General features: G+C 32.6%; 2 protein-coding genes and 1 non-coding gene across 3 annotated transcripts in view; 2 read left to right on the top strand and 1 right to left on the bottom strand.

Annotated features, from left to right (window-relative positions):
- The window catches only part of LOC118194373 (putative nuclear hormone receptor HR3), a 147180-nt gene that overhangs the window by 91764 nt on the left and 33576 nt on the right, over positions 1-21840 (top strand). The window contains exon 2 of the mRNA XM_035365523.2: positions 16041-16126. Within this exon, the coding sequence (XP_035221414.1) occupies positions 16041-16126 (86 nt within the window). The remainder of the gene's footprint in view (positions 1-16040; positions 16127-21840) is intronic.
- TRNAR-CCU (transfer RNA arginine (anticodon CCU)) lies at positions 15847-15919 on the bottom strand. The gene has a single exon. It is a non-coding gene; the product is annotated as a tRNA-Arg (tRNA).
- Positions 16303-21623, top strand: Hcs (holocarboxylase synthetase-like protein). The gene has a single exon (XM_035365522.2). The coding sequence runs from the start codon at positions 16303-16305 to the stop codon at positions 18160-18162; it is 1860 nt and encodes a 619-aa protein (XP_035221413.2). The 3' UTR covers positions 18163-21623.

Raw genomic sequence — 21840 nt, 5'->3', positions numbered from 1 at the left:
TATAGTATAGTATTCACAGTTTTCCTGTAATTAGAACGTTAATGGAATGCAAAAGTAGAAAAAATAATTGAAAAAGAAAAAATCTGAAAGGTTTCAGATTTTAAATTACGTCCAAAGAGGCGTTTTTTCACGTGTGTTACCGTTATTTATTAAATTTCATGTTCTTTCCACTTAAACCATAAAATTCAGTTCAGTAACAATGTCGCAAAATAATTTTAAAATGAGCATATCTTTAGAATTTCCGACACACAGTTCCGCGCGCTGGAGATAAACAGTTTTTTTTTTTTTTTTTTCTTCCCCCCCCCCTTCCCGTAGAGTGTTGCCATTGCTCGCTTTGTTAATCAAAAAGTTGAGTTTGTTAATCAAAAATTCGTTAAAAGGTTTACAAAATACGAAATCGATAATAAAACAAATTGCAAATTCCAAATTTGGGCTTCCAGATGCCTATATTACGTTATTTAAAATTGGATGGCTCTAGGTAACGTTGTTTTATCACAATGCGAGAAATATACAGACATTTATGCAGCTTCTTCATTATTTAATTTCTTTAAATATAATGCAGGGCGATACTGTTGGGTGCCAACAATTTGAAAAGTGAATCGGATATTTATAGTGAACGAATGCAAAATGGCAAAAAAAAAAAAAAAAAAAAAAAAAAAAATAGTCGTTTAGGGCAAATTGCGCCTTTGGAATAATAATTAGTAAAGTGAATGATTAAATGCAAAATCTTACTTTTGCAAAGTGTAGAAATTATCCGAATATATAGTCGAGTAAAAATCAGTTGCGCAGATCATTCCAGAAAGGGGAAAGACAAAATGGCGACTCTCATGACTGGTTTTTTAAACCTAATAAAAACGACGAAGGGGAGAAAAAATCGCCGAAATCGAATGCCAAACGGTCGAAATGTAAATTTTAAATAAATAAATAAATAAAATTGCGAAGGTAAAGCGGGGATTTCTGGAAGCAAGGCCAGGCCTTGCGGAATTCGGAATCTGGCGGGCATCGTCTGTTGGGAGGTTCTCTACCATGCGATCAGGAAAGGGGTAAAAAAAACAGCAAAAACGAATTTAAGGCATGAATAACGAAACCGGTTCGCGTAGCGGTAAATGAAACGTCAGAAAACCAGATCTTTCACTCGGAGCTGGGATTACCAGCATCTGCCTGCTTAAATGTCAGAAAACTCAACGATTGTTCAGCACCAAATGTCGGAACGTTTCGAAGAGTGGCTTGCACTTTTCAAAAAGTCTACAGTTTAATGAGCATCTCCAAACTTTAATGAAAACGTATCCTTAGAAACGAAATATGAAGAAAGAGAGTATTTTAAAGTTTTAGAACTTCACTTTTAAGTAATTTAATATGCGAATCTTTTCGTTTTTTTAAGCTTTTAAAATTAGTATTCCTCAAAATTATATTCAAATAATTAAAATCATTACCTCAAAGGAGCAATTTGGTCAAAAGGCTTAATAACTTCGTTTTGGCATTTTGCGTTGGTTCACAATAAAACGGCGTTTCACTTTTAAAATTGTTGCCACCAAATATGACCGCCCTGTATTATATTTAAAGAAATTAAATAATGAAGAATCTGCAAAAATGTATGTATGTTTCTCGCATTGTGATTAAACAACGGTACCTAGAGCCATCCAATTTTGAATAATGCAATCTTCCTGCGAATATGGGCATCTGGAAGTCCAAGTTTGAAATTTGGAATTTGTTTTATTATCGATTTCTTATTTTGTAAAACTTTAACGAATTTTTGATTAACAAACTCAACTATTTCAAAGCGAGCAATGGTAACGTTCTATTGAAAAAACATGTTTATCTCCAGCTCGCGAGACTGTGTATCGGAAAATCTAAAGATATGCTCATTTTAAAATTATTTTGCGATATTTCTCCTGAACTAAATTTTATGGTTTAAGCGTGAAGAATGTGGTATCTAATAAATAAAGGTAACCCTCAATACTTAAAAAAACGCCCCTTTGGACTTTATAAACGCATTTAAAAACGCATATAATTTGTTTTTAAACGAAGTATGCGATATAATTGTGGATAATCTGGAGTATACAAACATTGTTATTATTTTTTTAAACAAATTCGCGGCTAGTGTAGATATCTGAAACTTCACCGTGGAAACAAATACCTCACTACGCGCTGGTGCATGACTATATCGTCTGTGTTAATTAACAAAACTTTATTTATATTATTATTATTATAACTGAGCACCTCAAAATGTTTGTAATTTAAATACAAAAGATATTTAATTTATTCATGATGTTATAATTTAAAAAGTCATTTTGTTTGAACTTCGTAACAACATTTTTGCAGTAGCTGTTATTATATACCATGAGCGTCGTAAATAAAGAGGTTTTTAACACATAATAAAAAGTCGATTGCAAAATTTCTAACTCTACTTTTTGTGCCTGTTGTTGTCTTTAATATAAATAATATTTGTAGTAGCCTACGAATTACAAGCGTTCTTTAGCTTTTTTCAAATGATAATATACTTTTTTTTTAGATAGTTTTCTCTTTATAAGCTTTCATCATTTTATCAAAAATGAAAGCTAATGGTTAAAGTCAAACTGTTTTGAGCGCAGAATTTCTGATTCTGTTGCCTTAGTACACTATCTTCTGCATTAAAAATGAAATTTAATTGTTGGAATGGAGTTTTCTAATTACATATAGGTCGCAAGCGTCTTTATATTGTTATATACATGTATGTATTCCTTTTCTCTTCTCTTTTTTTATGGTAATATATACTTTTTTGATGTTTTGGTATTTTCCGTTCTGTACCATTTTGCGCTCTTGATAAAACAAAAACAGAGGATTTAAAATTTGAGTTTCTTTTCGAGGTATGTTTTCATTCTATTCAAAAACAAGGATTCAGTTTTATGGTTTGGCATCAATAGTTATTGCTTTTATTGAAGGAGAGGGGGCGCGAAATAATGCTGCATTTTTTATTTTTAAATTATATATATCTGTATATTATTTTTTTAAAAAATAGTGCTCAATTCTTTGAAAAAATTATAATTTTTTTTTTACCCGTCCCTCTTTTCTCTTTTCCAAAGTTTCTTCAGATTCGATGCCGGGTATAAATGCATATTATTTCTTTTAGCACATGAATGGTATCCTAAATTTACGAAATCGTTGCCATTGGCCCTAAATAAAACTACGGAATACCATATATTTCTCTGTAGTTATTTCTATTGGCAACGATGAAGGAACTGGCTATTATTTTTTATTTACATTACGTTTCCATTTACATTAACATAGTTTTCTCGTTTTTAATTATGCTACCGAGGTATAACATAAACATGAATCAATTTCCGATGAAAATTCACAGGTCTAGCTTTACAGGTAGCTTTCGTGTCTTTTTTCTTCTTTATTTTTTCTTATGTAATTAAACTAACATATGCACATTCTGTAAATAGCAACTGTTAGTACTGGTCTAAAAGTATGTTAATGGTGTCTATATAGGCTTATATTACCGAAACGGCCTTTTAAAAATTATTTATAGAAAGGGCGAAGATAGGTACAGGAAGTTTACAGAAGGGCTTACTCTGATCGCCAGTAACATCGCTGGCGTCTCTTGGGATACAGCCTTCGTGCCGAGTGACTCTAGGCTAAAATGTCATAGTCTGACAGTCTTGCACCCTCTCTGGCGACCGAACGTTAAAGTCGCTGAACATTGCTAGTTCGGTCCGGAGTTCTAGTCCCGGCGAACGGGCTGGCTAAATGGGCGTTTTCGTGGTTTTCTCCACGTGTAACGTGTATACGAGCCAGTTTCCCTTAGAAAGTCCTCCACGAAGGCATGCCTTTCCTTAGGATAGACCAGATACCCCTCCAGTGATTTGCCGTAATTGAATAAGCGTTAAAGTCGTTGAACATTGGTATTTCGGTCTGGGGTTCGTGTATAACATGTATGCGAGCAGGTTTTCTTTAGAAAGTCCTCCACGAAGGCATCCCTTCGCTTAGGGTAGCCGAGATAGCTCTCGTGTGCTTTGCCGTATAATTGAATAAACGAAAACCAATGTACTACTCGTCTATCTTTTGTTATTATCCTCTCAACAGCATTTTCTGTATAGATTTTAAATGTGCCCATGTAAGATATAGACACTGTATGGATACAAATATTTTCGCGTTCTATGGAACTCTAACGGAATTCCAAAGGCTGTGCAAATCACCCTACCGTCCGAGATGGTTTAAAAGTATTTGTACTGTGTTGTCAATTAAAAAAATAATAATAAAACAAAATAAATAGCTAAGATAAAATGTTAATATCTTAACATAATTGCTTGTAAATACAGTGTTTAGCTTCACATTTACATATTTCCTCTTGCTCAATAATGTTAATTGAAAAAAACAAAAATAAGTAAATAAAAAAGGAATAATTTGTCTACAGTGGAATATCTTCCTGACAAGAAATCATAATAAATATTTCAGGTACGCTTGGCGTTGCCAGTGTAATTAAAATGAAACTGGGAAGGAAATTACTTCTGTCCAGATTATGTGCATACTTTATATAGTGGAATACTTTTTATCCTCCTAATTTCGCAACAGTTGCATAATATTTACATTAGCCGCATCATGTTTGCGTATCAAACCATAAAAGCATTTTCATTTTACCATTTGTATCCATATAGTTATTAATTTTGTATTAAAAAGTGTAGGTGGCTCGTTCCGCGGCACAATCTTTTTTTTTTTTTCCTGCGAAGGGGGTGGCAACGGTAATTCCCGAGCCGATGGGTGCGCTTTCTGCTGGGGAGGCGGACAACCGGGCCGTTATTCAGGAAGTTGTCCTCTCTGAAAGAGACGTTTTGGCCTTGTTGGGTCTGGTCACGTTCTCCAACCAAATTTACTACGCCGTAGTGTGGAGAAGGGGGTGCTGGAGGAGAAAAAAAAAAAGGAAGGAAAGAAAGAAAACAGCCTTGGCCTTTTCGACTCGGGAACAACTGGGAGAGATTGATGGCGAAAAGGGTAAAATCGTTGGTCTTGAGAAACTTATTCGTTGCACCCCGCGCCGAAGAATTCAAATTTGCTTATTACTTACATTGTCTTCATCGATAACTGTACTTTTAAAGAACATGCGTCACTAACGGGTTTATGTGGAATGCATTCCTTCGTAGCATCTTTCGCTTGCTAACCCTGTTTAGTTATTTATTTGTATAATTTTTAATTTATCTGTTTTGGGAAAAGAAAAGGTAGTTAAAAAATAAGGAAGACGGTCATATTTTGAAAAATACCGAATTATTTCCACCGACCCGGAAGCAGAGTGGGTTATAATTTGCATCTAAATATTTTTCTTTTTGTGAAGATAGTTTTCTTTCTTCTTGATGTTTAATTTTCGTAAAGATAATTTTCACAGAACCAGATAATTTTTCGTCTTTCGTCTTGAGCGACAATTTTCTTTTTATGGCTGGTTTACAGATAATTTACGCCCATATGTATTGATTTAAGGCAATATTTTAAATGTACTTAGTTGTGTGGAATAAAATTTTAGTTTGTTAATAGGCTTAGAAGTGTTTCTTTTAATTTAATAATTTCTTTAAAAGTAGTAATGTGCTCATAAGTTAGTTCATTTTGTTGAAATACATCCTCTTCTGATTAACCTGTCCATTATGTCACTTATAGTAAAGAATGAAATGCTTACATATGCTACGTTATAATTTGAATTCAAAAAATATTCTCTGTTCGTATAAAGCTAATATTAAATTAAATTTTAATTGCAAAAAATTAACAATTATTATTATTGCTGCGAAATAATTTAAGGTATTACTATATTAAATTTATTACTATTGGCGTTACTAAATACATGCTGTACAGTATACAACATTACTAACATAATAGCTGTATAGTATAGAGCATACACTGTTATATTAATAATCGTATTATTAATATACAGTTTATATTATTATTACTATAGTAAAGAATAAAATTAAAATCGGCTATCCAATAGTATTTATTAAAACGTTTAGTAGCTGGTAATAATTAAACTGCACTAAGTTCTTGTGTCGAGAGATAAATAATGTGTAGCATTTTAAATCTTATCTAATTAATACCCGTTTTTCTTTTTCTTCCGATTCTTTGCCAGTAAGAGAAAGATGTAGATTTTGTGCTCCAAATTTTTAACGTGGTACCCGCTTATTGTTTCATCTTGTATCACCTGCTCCGCGTTTTGCAACGAATTACTCTGATTTTATTAAATGTCTTCAGTACTGTATGTATTTTATCGTAACGTAGTTAAGTTTGTATTTTATAGTGTTAATTTTTTAGAAACAAAATAATGGATTTTTAAAGGCATTTTGTCAAATTGCAGAGGTTTATCAAAGTTTATGCACATATTTTTACTTTCCACTGTAGTGTAATAATTATTATTGTTTTAAGAAATTGCACACCTAGAGCCATTAAATTTTGAATAACTTTATCCGAATTTTGAATTTTATATTTCATGTTTTGTAAAACTTTAATGAATTTTTGATTAACAAATTCAACGATTTGAAAGCTTGAAGTGGCAACACTGTACAGAATAAAATAATTTTTACCGCTAGATTGTCTCTCGGATATTTTAGAGATATCCTGTTTTTAAAAATTTTTGTGATTTTGCTGTTGAATCGAATGTGTGACGTAAGTGCGAAGAACGTGATATTTAATAAAAAAAATCTGATATGTACGCCACATGACTTCCTTGTAGGAATATTAAATTATACGCATTTTTTCTTGCATTTCATTTAAACTTATTAGATTGAATTAAACCTACCTCGCCGAAAGCGCATAAACCACAATAGAATAAATGCATTCTTTAAAATTCACTTTGTTTACCATAGCGACACTCTGGCGCTAGGTTTACTTAACAGTATTATATTTCGTTCATATTATAACTCATAATGCACAAAATTTATATCATTTAAAGAATTATCTAATCGTTGCCACATGTTCTATTCAAATACTATAATAAAGCTAGAACGATGTATAAAAGAAATTAAGCAAACAAAACAAAAAAGAAACAGTTTTTCACAGACGATTGAGTATTTCTCATTCAATTAATTCAGTTTTCACTTCGCGACAAGGCAAAAATACGTAAAATCTCAAAATATCTGTATTAAAAATTACGAAGTAAATCTTAAACGCTTATTTCGAAATAATTCCAGAAAGGATTAAACATGATTTAAATAATAAATGAAGGCGTTATCTTTGTTGTTGCGAAGCTAAGTTTCTCTAGACTGGCAACAAATCGGCTATCCTGCTGTTTCAAATGTAAACAAGAGCAATGGCCGCCATCAAAAACATTATTAGGCTTAGCGGCACTTAAACAATTTTAAACTTGTTAATAATTCTAAAAATATTGCATACAGATTTACTAAAGGCATAAAAACCTTAACCGGAAGATAAGAATAGCATAATTCAATCATTTTTAGAGCAAAAAAATGTACAATTTACAAACATATAAGAGTAAAGAAACAGATTACTGAGCCGGGTAAAAGAGTGGATATATATATAAATATATTTATTTACGTTTGGTGCGGCCGATTGAAACCAAAATACGAGGTGCACATCTACATGTTATAGCAGTCCTATATACAAAATTTCAACGTTCTGACGCTACTCGTTTTTGAGTTATGCGAAATACGTTCGCGCGTACGTACATACGTTCGTACAGACGCCACGAAAAATTCTCTTTAGAATTCATTTTGAAGCAGTTTTATATTTTTTTTGGAGGAAAACAGTGTTTTTTTTCTGTCCTCACATACAGATATCACGGAAATACATCGATAAATAGCATTTGAAAGAGGTCAAAATGGGATATTTTCGTTGAAATATGCTACCTGAAGCTTTTCGCGATTACAATACTTCCTTTTTACTTTGTACAAGGAAGTAAAAAATTACCACACAAATCATTAATAGTAGAGAGAAAAGAAGTGTTTTGCAAGCCATCTTACTAAGAAAACTGAGCAATGATATGATAAACTGAAAAAAATAGAAAAACATATGCTAAACACTTAACACAGCATTGGGAATTCTAAATATATGCTGCTTTAAAAATTTTTGCGATTTTGCATTTGAATTGCCTATGGCGTAAGTGGTACTTTATAATAAAGCTATCAAAAGTGTGTGCAACAAGAGACTGGTATTCTATGAGATCAGCGAGAGCGTAAAGAACCTTAACAAATCTTTTTGCGCGATCGTTAAAATCTGAACTCTTTCAGATTTTATTTATTTATTTCTGATTTTTTGCGTATTTTTTAATTATCCTCTCTGACATTTTCCCATCTAGGTTTAAATTTTTATCCTGCTGATGATAATTAGTTATGTAATATGCAGTAATATTTTCTTTCTTTCCTCATTTTAAAGTAAAAATGACTACTTTTGTAAAAAATTGTCGCATTCCCCCGTGCGTATTCTTGTGATGCAAGTGGGTGGCAAGTCTAGCTAGCAAGAGGAAGGGCTGTAATTCGAATTCCGGCGAGGGCGCAGTTCATTTCTCATATTCCCTGACTTCGGCGAGGGGGGGGGGAAGGAAATCTATGTAATTTTTTTTTTTTTTTTTTTTTTTTTGTGAACTGGGGGGAAAAAAATTGCAAGCCATATATAATAAGTTTCTACTAATCCTCCTCGCACTCATTAATACGAATTCCTAGCGGACTCTTTGAAAAACGTTAGTTTAAATCACTCAGATAATATAGAAGAGAGTTAATTACCCTTGGTGAAAAACGCCTAATTCATTTGCTTGTTCATTTGTGTCTATACGAAAATAGGCGCATTTTACGGATCATCATTCGCTGAAAAACAATGATGATCCGTAAAAGCGTTTGGAATAAATAGTTCACTTTTTTACTGGAAAGGAGGATGTCTCCGTTAGCCATTGAACCGATACTAGCAAAATACTTTTTCATTAACTCTCAGCTCCTAGCGTCGATAAATGCATTACACAGTCAGCAGTGCGCGCGCAAAGCATTTAGTCAGTAAAATAAAATAACCTCCATGGTCTTTTGTCAAAAGTTCCGATAATTGTACTTTCCTATAACTGTTCAAGTAAAAACAAACGTAAGACGAAAATGAAATTTCTATCACAAAAGGATAAGTTTTGGTTAGTGTTTTTAATCCAATACACGAAATGTTTAAAAGCTTATTAAATAATATTTTATTTTTTATAGCCCAAAGAGACAATTTGCCCATAAGGGCTATTAATTTCGTTTTGGCATTTAGAGTCCTCCACTATAAAATGGCGTTTCACTTTTCAGATTGTTGCCTCCAAATGATAGAACCCTGAATTACATTTAAAGAAACTAAATAATGAAGAATTTGAATGAATGTATCAGTGTTTCTGGCATTATGAAAAAACAACGCTACCTAGAGACATCAAATTTTGAATAACATAGTCCTCCACTCGAGTATGGGCATCTGGAAGCCCGAATCTGGAATTTGTTTTATTATCGATTTCATATTTTGTAAAACTTTAAAGAATTTTGGATTATTAAACTCAACGATTTAAAAACGAGCAATGGCAACACTCTACGGGAGGGAAAAAAAATCTTTTTATCTCCAGCTCGCGGAACTGTGTACGGGAAATTCTAGAGATATGCTCCTTTTAAAATTATTTTGCGACATTTGTTGTTGAACTGAATTTTATGGTTCAAGTGCAAAGAGCATGATAATAAATAAATAAAGGTAACTCACAAACCGTTAAAAAAACGCCTCTTAGGACGTAATTTAAAATCTGAAACCTTTCAGATTTTTTTTTTTTTTTTGAAATAAATTTTAAATGATTTTTATCTGCATCATCCACTCAGAATGTTACGAAGATTTCAGCTTTACATTTCCTTATGTAGCTATGTAAAGGAAAGTTTATAAGCTAAGAACATTAATAGAACTGAAAACGAGGAATGCCATTTTTTAGAGTGAGAGAAATAAAATTTTTTATGGTATATTTGTTTCAAGAATGAGGAAATAATGCTCCTCGCTTTGAATTTTTTGTATCTTTTATTTGGCAACAACAGAACGTGATTGCTTCCTTAAATCTGGGAAACCATAATCGATTATACTTCAGAATTAAAGTGATTAAATCATACGAGATCCATTTACTGCTAACTGGCCCTAAAATCAACTTAAAACCATCGGTGGAATAAAGTGCAGAATAAATGTCGTTTCCAGAAACATTTTATTTTCTGTGCCTCTAAAAAGGAAGAGTTTTATTATGTTTATGTTCCTTAGAATGCTACAGAAATTGTTCAAGTAGAATACTAGAGAGCAGGAAACTGCTGTGTAATCTTTGCGGGGAAAAAAAAAAAAAAAAAAGCAGCGGATATTGTGGAAGTTATAAAACTTCCTAAATTGCTGTAGAGCAGGGGTCTCCAAACTACGGCCCAAGGGCCAAATCTGGCCCGCGAGCACTAATAATCCGGCCCGCCAGGGGTTTCTTTAAAATATTTTTTTTTAATTTAAAGTAACAAATAACATACACATTAAATATTTTATAATAACAGCCAATCTAGAAATGCGTTGCCTATCATGCGCGTTGTATATAAAACATAATATAGACATTATACAATCATTTCTAAATTTACTATGAGGGAAATACGCTCTATATAAAAAATCTGATGTGGACACACATGAATTCCTCATATGTCCTTTAAATTATACGTATTTTTGGCCGCACTTCATTTAAACTTATTTCCTCGAATTTCATTATAGATATAGTTCTCATTCAATCAATTCAGTTCTCACTTCGTGACGAGGCAAAAATACATAAAAACGCAAAACATCTTCAAACAAAACAGGAGTTGAAAATGTAAACAAATAGCGACTTTAGTAGGCTTAGTAGCACTTAAACAACTTTTAAAATATTGATAATTCTACAACTATTGCATGCAGATTAAATAAAGTCATAAAAACCTTAACCCCCTGAGTCACTTCGAAAGCAAAAATCGCACAATCTACAAGGATATAAGAATAAAAAACTAAACTCCCCGTCTCCGGTAACAGACTGGGTAGATATACATAGAGTTCTGATGCAGCCGATTGCAAACAAAAAGGGAGGTGCACAACTACATGTTATGCATGTCCCATATACAAAATTTCAACGTTTTGAGGCCACTCGTTTTCGAGTTATGCGAGATACCTGCATACGTACGTACAGACATCACGAAAAAAATCTCTTCTGAATCCATTTTGAGAAAAAGATTCATTTATTCTGTCCGTACGAACAGATGTCACGCCAAAAAAAAAAAGTTCAAATGGATTCGAGAGAGAGAGAGAGGTCAAAATTGGATGTTTTCGTTGAAATATGATATCCGAAATTTTTCGCGATTACAATACTTACTTCCCTTACTTCGTACAAGGAAGTAGAAAACTCTCATTGTACTCTTTACAAGAATAAAGGTTTCGTGTGTTATCTTTTCTAGTTTTTATAGTAGCATTCTAAGTTGCTTCATAGAAATTTTCAGTAGTGATTTTATTTAAATCTTAATTTTCTATATATGTTGTAATTTATTTTAATTTTCGAGATTTTTTTAAACTTGCTTATGGAGCGAATGTTTGCAGCTGATCAAAATGTAAACAAAATGCGCTGATAAATCAATTGAAAAGCAAAGTACATACTAAACCGAAGAAATCTAATATTCTTGGACAAAATTATATTTTTGCAAATGTTCAAAAACAGCTTTAAGAAATTTATGTTAGGTGAAACTGCATGAAAGTCTAAAAAAAAAGGATCTCTTTGTAAGGTCATAGTGTATAGATCCAATCACAAAAATCTTACTGCCTCGTTTAAAAACTTGTATGCTGTTTGTTCATCATAGTTGCATCGCCATGGATGATGAACTAACTGGATCTTGGCCCTCGAAGCTTCGTTAAAGCCCCAATATGCCCCGCGGGCTGAAAAGTTTGGAGACCTCTGCTGTAGAGGATGCTGAGGGAAGAGACTGCTTATGATGAAGGAACAAGAACAAAACGTGCTCAAAAACGTGATCTTCTGGTAAAGTAAACGGTAAAAACTGTCGTCTCGTGATCGAATTAATGTTGCGTGAAAAGTAGGAAGCGGTGGCCATTTTTCCAACTGACCTGTTGTACGGAAAGGGAAAAAAAAAATATAATAAAAATTAAACAAATAAATAATAATAATAATAATAAAAAATACCGGAAGCTTCTGCATCACACAGTTTCGAAAAGAAAGGAAGCAGAATGATCGTTCCCGCCAACGACATAATTCCATCGATGAAAGGGGAAGGGGATAGTGGCTTTAATATTCATGAAGTCGTTCTTTTTGATGGAGGAAGTTTTTCAACGAGTAGGGCGACTGTATTTGGCGCTCTATCTCGTATCCAGAAGACAAGACTTTTTTTTTTTAAATATTATTTTTTAATTAACTAAATGTTATATAGATATTTATTTATGAATAACAATATAAAAAATCATTAGGCATTTTTATTTAAATGCACATTAATTCCAAGAAAAATATATAAAAGAAATTCTGCCTATGCTTAATTCTTTGCAAAAATGGTAGCGTCTTCTGCAAAGTAGGAATAGTATAGCGTCTTCTACCAAGTAAACTTTGCATATTCATTCTACAAAATAACCGTGCGTGTAATCTAACAGATAGCTCTCAGATTGGTGAAAAGTCTGATTCTGCGAAATGGCAAAAGGTTAAAATTTGCATGTGAGATGGAGACAACCTTGTTTGCAATTTTTAATCTAAAATTTCTTTCTCTTCCCGGCTTCATACAAATAACTTTCAAGATGTTTATATAGTGGTTATTGTTCACGGGTGTGTGTTGTTGATATCCGTAACTACAGTGGATTCGAATCCGGGCCTTTCAACACGGCAATCAGCGGCGCTATAACCACTATACTGGCGGCACATTTCAAGTGCTTCTTGTAGCTCATGCTAAGTTTAACGTAAATGTCGGTACTTGCGTATTACCCGGTATCGGCCGATATAAAGGTTAGACTAATATTAGAGGAAGCGCTTATTGCTTCGCTTTTTTTCTGTAATCCTCTTGCCATGGAAAGTGCTCTAGACAACAGTTATTCGTGTGTTCGTCTTGTTTTAATTTTTACTGCATTTTTCATCTTGTATTTACTACATTTACCGAGACAGACATGAAGCAGGAGCAGTCCATTATTTCGAGACGGTATTTCGCTAAAAAAATCGGGAGTAATGAAAATGTGCAGAAATGACGGAAGATATGCGATGGAAATGTAATGTCAACAACAGCCGGAGAATAACTGGGAACTGGTTGTAGGAAGGAAGTCTTATTTATGAGTTCATTTGGAGCAGAAACAAACTGCGGAGAATGATACGATTTTGAAGGCGACTGTCGAAAAATATCCGGTGGAAGTAAAATAAAATAAAATAATAATAATAATTAAAAAAAAAAAACTCTTTCATCGATCTGCTGGCGTCGAAAATATGTTTCATTGCTTAAAAGACACCAATAGGTTGTTAACATGCATCGGTGGGTATTGACTGATAAATTAGCCTAAAGTTAAAATTGAAGCACATATCTGTCGTATAGTAGTATAGATATGTCGAAATGTATTAGGTATTTCCACCCGCTGTATACAAATATTTTCCCCCTCAATGGCGGGCACTTGCAACACCTTCTGTTTAAGAAGGTGTTGGCACTTGCCCTCTTACGACATTGGTCACTCCAAGCCAGAAGTAGGGGCCATTTTATTGTGGAGGCACCTAAATAGACAGCCACCGTTACCTTCTATGAAGGGATAGATAATTTTGCATCCACACCTTCTCCGGGATTCGAACCCGGCCCTTTCGGTATTGCAGTCAAACTCCCCAAACCACCATACCGTCTGGGCGGCCGTATACGACTATTAAAAGTCGTGACTGGCTAAATCGCAGATTCAGACACATTTCTGAAGCTATGACGTTCACAAAGCATGAACCTATGACATTCACACGGCCGGCATATCTAACAACGGAAAAGAAACATCGTGGCATTTTCTAAACTTTTTTAATTAGTCATTGTTAATATAAATATGAAGTTTTCCATTACGTACTAATAGTAAACCAGTGTTAGACGTGGATATATATGTATATACATATATAGGCACAATGCTTTTAACAATTTCTTTCAGAATAAAAGATAAAATTAACATTCTGAAATTGGCAACAGAATGTAATATGGGAATTATTAGTTTGCCCAAAGGAGTTAGCTAAGGAGGGCTATTAATTTCCAAATATTAGAATATAATATAACAAATATTAAAGCCTGGCATTATGCTTAAAGAAATTAAATAATGAGGAATCTGCATGAATGTGTGTATGTTTCTCGCGCTGCGAAAAAACAATGGTACCTAGAGACACCGAATTTTCAATAAGTTGTCCTCCACTAGAATGTGGGCATCTGGAAGCCCGAATTTGTTTTATTATCTAGTTTAGGGTTTCTTAAACTTTTTTTTAGTCCCGACTCCTTTTTAACACTGAGATTTTTTCGCGATCCCCAGGACCCCATAATATTTACAACAATTTTGTGGGATCCCTCATAAGTATTGCGCAAACCCGACACACGCGTGAGTGAAACTCTCAATTTTTTCACTTGTACTGTAATATATTATTGTAATTTTAGGTCATTAACTTTAATTTCTAATTTTAAGACATAGAACAATGTGAAAGTTTTAAATATGTAACAGACGAAATGACAGCGTCACGCACAAAGGAAGGAAAATGAACATTTAAATGTATTATAAAAAGAAATGCGTCGAAACGTTTTCGTTTTTTTTCTTTACCTGTATTGTCTTAGCTTTATCTAATTTCAGATACCTTGTGTAAAATTATTATAATAAGAAATATCAAAACTTCTAAAATTTTTGGCAACCTCCCGCTGCAGGTCCCGTGACCCCCAAGGGGATCGCGACCCATAGTTTAAGTAACTCTGATCTATTTCATATTTTGTAAAACTTTAACGAATTTTTTTATTAAGAAGCTAAGCGACCTCAAAGCGAGCAATGGCAGCACTGTACAAGGAGGGGGGGGGGAAATTCTCTCCAGCGCACGAGACTGTGTATCGGAAATTCTAAAGATATGCTCATTTCAAAATTATTTTGCGATTCTACTGTTGAATTGAATTTTATGGTTTAAGTGCAAAGAACACGATGTTAATAAATAAAGGTAACACACGAAACGTTAAAAGAAGTCCCTTTGGGCATAATGTAAAATCTGAAAGCTTTCAGATTTTGATTTTAAATTTAAAATTCTGACTGAGATTTTCTTTCATATTTAATTATTATGTTACTGATTAACAAATTGGGTGATTTAAAAATTATACATGCAGTTTTTAGTAGTTTAAATTCGTATTACTTTTTTAAGTAACGTATCTTAAGAATATAAAATAAAATACATGGTAATTTTTAAGGTTTGGTGTAATTAACGAAAGATGTTTCTAAAGCCATGTTTCGTAATTAATGTAGAACTACCTTTCAAAATTTTTATAATGTTTTATTCTTTCTTTTTTATTTATTTATTAGTTTGAGCATATTGCTTGTATGTCGACGATCAAGTTACGAAGATGCTACTGAAAATTTGAAATTATGTTCTTAAAAATAAAATTAGTGAATTTCATGTGTTATTCGTATCAAATAGACTATTGACGGTAAAACAGCGTTATTCCTACTATGAGTATTATATATTTATTTATGAATGCGTTACTAGATTTTTTATTCAGAATTAAAATAATATAATAAATAAACCAAATATGGAATATAAAAAGCTTATGACGTTCTTTGCATTTATGCGGGAAAAAAAATCGTATGTGTCTCATACTTACAGTTCATAAACGTGCAAGGGGTCCTATAAATATGTTATACGAAATTATGAATTAATTTCAAAATAAATGTATTTACCCTCGGCGGGACTCGAACCCGCAATCCCCGGTTTAGGAGACCGATGCCTTATCCATTAGGCCACGAGGGCTCCATAAGAGTATGTAATAAAATCGGTAAGGTTAAAAATTGTTTTTATGTACTCAGTATAGTGTTACGTAAAGAATGTTAAATTAGATTTAATAATTCCATTTAATTTTTTTATATTCCAGCTCAGATAGAAATTATTCCCTGCAAAGTCTGTGGAGACAAGTCATCTGGCGTTCACTACGGAGTAATAACCTGTGAAGGCTGTAAGGTATGGCTGTAAGGTTTATTCTCATAGACTAAACTGAATTTGATAATATTTGGTTCTAAATTTTTTAGTAATATTTTTCATTTGGAAGAGTATTTTAATAATTATTTCCTTATATTAAAAGATGAGTTGTTTAGCAGTTTATTTGATGAAGCAGTAGCTTAAATATGAACCTATAGATGGCGCCACAAGTCCTTGCATATGAGTTGAAGCATTTGAGAGATGTTTTGAAAGATAAGGAAGTTTTATTGGAGTTTAAATGCTTATGCAGCTTCATGTTAAGGAAGTTTTTATTACTCCCAGTTAACATATATTTTACGAACTGGTGGTTATCTGTTTCATCAAGTAAACGTTTAGTAATTCGACCGTCTTTGGCTTTAAAATCATTTGCAAACATGAGTTCTATGGCACAAAATTTGAGTGATACAAAATCACCTAACGTACTTATTTATACATCATATGATGTATTCGAATTGTTCAAGAAGGTAAAAAATAAGCTTCAATTATGTCTGCATGTGGATAAGTATATTACTTACCAGCTGACCGAAGCGCAAGTATTTAATACGCCTTGGAAAGAAAATACTACTTTGTTAGTTGTGTGTTGCGAAAATATATCAAACGAGTTAGCGAAATGTTTTACGGATTATGTTGAAAATGGAGGAAAACTAATAATCTCTTGCGCACGCTTTGATTCAAATTTAGCTGGTGTTGTATGTGAAAAAAAGCTGATGGAAGGCTCGATTGAAATTAAATATAAGCATAGTATGAAAATAGGTGCGTACCATTCATTATGTCGCTATAGTGTTTCAAAGCAGGAAGTACTTGCAATCGCCATGCATAATAATGCTCCAGTTATATTCAGATCAAATTTTGGGAAAGGAGTAGCCATATTTTCTGAGGTGTATTTAGGTAATGAGCCGTTGAATCTGCTTTTTCCTTATGCTGTTTCAAGAAAGAAGAATGATGAAAATTATTTGTTTATATTGAAGGATATATTAACCAAAGAATTAGGTTTAGAAGAAAATTCTTCAAATGTAATGCAGCCAACTTCTGGGTATATAGTTTGTCAAAATGAGCCATGCTTAAAGAAGGTTATAGATTCTTTAAAAGTTAAAGATATAACTATTAAAATGTCTGATCTGAAGACAGATGAAACTGATAGTGCACATTCAGATTCCCTCAAATTACTGCTTCAGTCTGATGATGGATCAGAAGAGTCTCTTTTATTTGACAAAATTCTATATTTTTCCCATTTGAATACGAAAATATTCGGTCGGGTTGTTGTTTTCTTTCCCGTGATTACCACAACTATGATCGCCAGTGAGTATTTTTCAGACTATGAAGGTTTAACTGTTATAGCTAGACGTCAGATAGGAGGACGAGGTCGCAGTGACAATAAATGGATCAGTCCTGAAGGATGTGCAATGTTTACGCTGCATTTTTCATTATCTCTATCTTCTAAACTTGGGCAGAAATTGTCTATATTGCAGCATCTTTCATCTTTAGCCATTGTCCACGGCATAAAAAAAATACCAGGTTTTGGGTATTTGGATTTGCGTCTTAAATGGCCAAATGATATATATTACGGTAAGGACAAGAAACTTGGTGGTGTTATAGCTCATACAACAATACAAGGAAATGTAGCACATGTGTATAGTGGATGTGGTATAAATGTCAATAACAGTCGACCAACTACATGTTTAAATGATATAATCAAATATCACAATGCTGTGCATTCTGATATATTACCATTACTTGAAACTGAACAAGTGATTGCTTGTACATTAACGGAAATGGAGAACCTGGTGCAAGATTTTGAAAAATCAGGACCTGAAGCCTTTAAAACACTTTACTATAAGTATTGGATGCATGACCATCATCGTGTTACACTTTCGTCTTCAGGTGAAGAGGGAACTGTTGTGGGACTTGATGATTTTGGTTTTTTAATGGTAGAGACTGATAAAGGAGAAAAATTAGTATTGCAACCAGATGGAAACCGGTTTGATATAATGCAAAATCTTATAATTTCCAAAAGTTAACTGCATTTAACGGGAGCAGAAACATCTCGCATTTAACGTGAGTTATAATTGTGTTTCATACGATTATTTTATTACTATTGTGAAATCAAAATGCATGTGTATCTAGAAACTTAAATATTTTCTAGAGAACAAATGTGTGCAGTAAAAAATTAAATATAGCAGAAACAAATTTTGAATAATCTAAAATTAGAGGAAAGTTAGAACTAAGTACTAATTTAGCTACCAAGTTCCAACCAGGTTCAACCTATCAAAAATTATTACTTGTGAAAGTTTGAGTTATTGAAGCTGTGTTGAATGTTTCTCTGCAGAATGGTCGGAAGTCCATAATGATTTAAAAAAATTATAAAAATAAAATAAACAAATATAACCGAATGAAATTTTAACTGGACTGAGAATTTTCAAGAGGCAAACATTTAGTGCAGTTTTTCATTGCTAGGGGGCACAAAAGTATGTGAAGAGTGATGGTCACAATCAGAGTGGCATTGAAAACAATAATGAAGGTGTTTTTCATTGACTATTTATCTTTTTAGCATGTCGGAAAATTTGGCTGCTAACAAACTGCTTCTCATTGCTCTGACTGCAATTATTAGTGTTGGTAAGGTGCAGTGCCTTCTCTTTGTGAAAAGTTGGAACAAAATTTTTCTCTGCTGTCTCCCTCTGCCCTGCTCATCTTTTGATACAATTTCTTGTAAACCACTAGTCTCAAACTGGCAACCCACGGCCTGCATACAACCCTTGAATAAGTTTATTGGCTTGTGACTATATTTTGGTTATGTGTTTGTTGCAAAATTTCAAGATTTTCAATTTTACATTATTTTCATTATCATTAAAAACAAGAATAAACAACACATCGGAAAATCTATGAATTGAGCTAATTAATTTACGGTGTGATTTAAAGTTTGTTCAAAGACTTGAAATACATATCTGATTAACTGTTACTGGTAAACTGTCAGAAAATAAATATTATGCTTTTTTATGAATTTTTGCACTAAGGATTATCACTTTGTTTGGAAATACATTTATTTGTGAACAGTGTTTCTTCAAAGTTGAAATTAATAAAAAGGGACCAAATAAGTGATAAGCATCTACAGTCCATGATAAGGATAATTTCTAGTGATTTTTCTCTAGTACACAAACGTTGTATAAAAAAAATTTGCTTTTAATCTTAGTATACAGTACACATGGTAATGGGATTTGGCAACATTATTGATGAGCAGTAAACATGGTTTATATGATGAATAGTAAACGAGTCATTTTGGTGTTAGTGACAATTTCAAAATCCTGTCAGGGCTATGCTGTATACTAGGATTTTATCAAATTTTGTATTTATGCATACATAATTTATAATTTAATTCATGAGAGAAAAATTTTATAAATAAGAAGAGACTAGATTGTCATTATTAAGTTTTGTCTAACTTAAAAAGTTTTCATAATTTGTTTATTTTTAGTTTAATTAAAGTAAGTTATTTAATGATCAATTAAACATGTTAGAATTATTTGAAAGAAATCTCCATTTGAAATATCAATATATTTATTTGTCAGTGTGGTTGAATTACAAGGTGTAACAAATAAAAATATCTCGCAGGTACCAAACTTTCGATTTCAAATAGAAAATAAATGCCAATTTGAATTTTTTTTCTTTTGCATCATTATTATTATTTTCTATGTATGTTTTAATAAATATTTTGTAAGTGAATTCATCACATTTCCAAAATTAGCTGTGATTGTATGTTGAGTTTAACTGTTAAACTGAAATTATATGGTAAGCCTAGAGTACACTTTGCTGTTATGGGCATAGTTGCTGTTAGTTATATATGGTACTATGTATTGTTTAGTTATTATTATACTATAATCTTTATAGTATGAGAACTATAAAGATGATAGTGTGTTTCAGCAAATCAGTTACGAACTTTCAGAAGAGATTGAGTACACTTAGATGATGGAAAATAACATAGCAAATTCATGGTTGGAAATACTTTTTTGGCGCAGTAGTGATGACACAAAAAGACAAGGCCATGAATAGTGTGACAAAACGTGTTTTATTATGTTTAGTACAGCAGAAACCGTATAAGAACAAAAGCAGACAATGATCGTCATTAACCCCTTAAGGCACACATTAATTTCTAATTTTCGGTCAAAAAATCACCTATTTTTTTTCTTGCATAATCATATTCTCAAAAAATCACCTATTTTCACCTATTTCAAATCGAAATCTCGGTGGTGCAACGTTTGGTTGATTTATACTAATTTGATACCAATTCCTTGCTATATCCAAAATCTCGTTGTCATTATCTTCCGATTTACTTCCATCACTCAAGAAATCATCACTCTCATCGCTGAAACTGTCTGATAAATTGGCATATTCAAAATTGTCATCGTCAGAGTCGCTCATTATCAGATAACTTTTTTTAAATTACAAAAACACTTAGTAATATAATTTGCAGTTAACTGCTTACTTTTATTATGTTTACGTAATAAAAATGGATATATTACCTTTTCCACACCAAACGACTACTTTATAGCAAAGAATTCCTAGCAAACTTATAGCTAATCATCAAAATGCGCCATGTGGTTTACACAAGAAAAATGCTGAATAGTGGTGCCATCTATGTCAAATAAGTTTAATTATAATCTAGCCTATTTATTTTTACTGGAACGGATCTCAGACAAGCATTAGAAATAAAATAACGCAAGATACAAGGGCGCCCGTGTGAGACACGGGCAAATGCGTTAAGGGGTTAAAAAAGGTGCTGGAAATTACACCCCAGATTGTGATGCAGGCCTCACGTCTCAAGTGCATGGAAGATCTACATGACACGCTGTTCCTGCATCACGCATCATTCTTGCATCCTTGGTGATAATTTCGAACACATTCTTTGATGACCATCGTCTGTTTTTGTTCTATTTCTTGGTTTCCACTGCACTAAGCATAATAAACATTATTCTCTCCTGTTTGTGTCCTTCCTTTCTTGTGCTTTTTGTAGTCACTATCATGCCAGGTGCTTCCATACATTGCTATGAGTTTTTCTGTCGTCTAGATGTATCCTCTCTCCTAAAAAATTGTAATCGATTTGCTGAACCACCCTGTATGTGATCTATTTTTATTAGGGGGTCAGGAATTTTTTTTGGTAGGCTTGTAAGTATTTCCTTATTAAAGCGATTAATTTCTGAACAGAAATCATCAAGTCTTTGAAACATGTAACACTTCAAATATTGCTCAAAACTTATTTGATACTTTTTGTTCTTGGGCCAGAGTATGCACATTTATATAAATATGATCCTGAAGAAACACTAATTTGGTAGCTTTATTATTTTAATAAAGAAATACTGATTTCTCGAAGTAAATTTTTACTTTATGAGAGGTAGTACTCATATTTTCAGTTTTCAGAGAAAAAACATTTATATTTAAAATGCTTTATTGTGAGAGATAAATATGATGAATAAAATTGATATTTCTTTTTCATGAAATTGTCATCATTCATTTCAACTTCATTTTTAAAGCACAATTATATTATTCACTGTAAGCAGAAAGAATATATATATATAATTTATCTTAATTTTGTGGTTAATATACTTTGACAGCTCATGCTTTTGTATCCAATTTTGTATCCAAAACTAACAGCAAAATGTATAACAATACATACAATAATACGATATGTATATACTACAATACAACTA

Source organism: Stegodyphus dumicola, chromosome 5 (genome assembly GCF_044657685.1).
Source record: "Stegodyphus dumicola isolate Sdum_Otavi_A_Nest chromosome 5, ASM4465768v1".
NCBI lineage: Eukaryota > Metazoa > Arthropoda > Arachnida > Araneae > Eresidae > Stegodyphus > Stegodyphus dumicola.
The sequence above is the reverse complement of the archived record's forward strand: the minus strand, read 5'-3'. Positions and strand labels throughout refer to the sequence as shown.

Bases quoted from the DNA above. Each gene is read 5' to 3' on its own strand.
- Hcs (XM_035365522.2), top strand. From the start codon at position 16,303: ATGGCGCCACAAGTCCTTGCATATGAGTTGAAGCATTTGAGAGATGTT.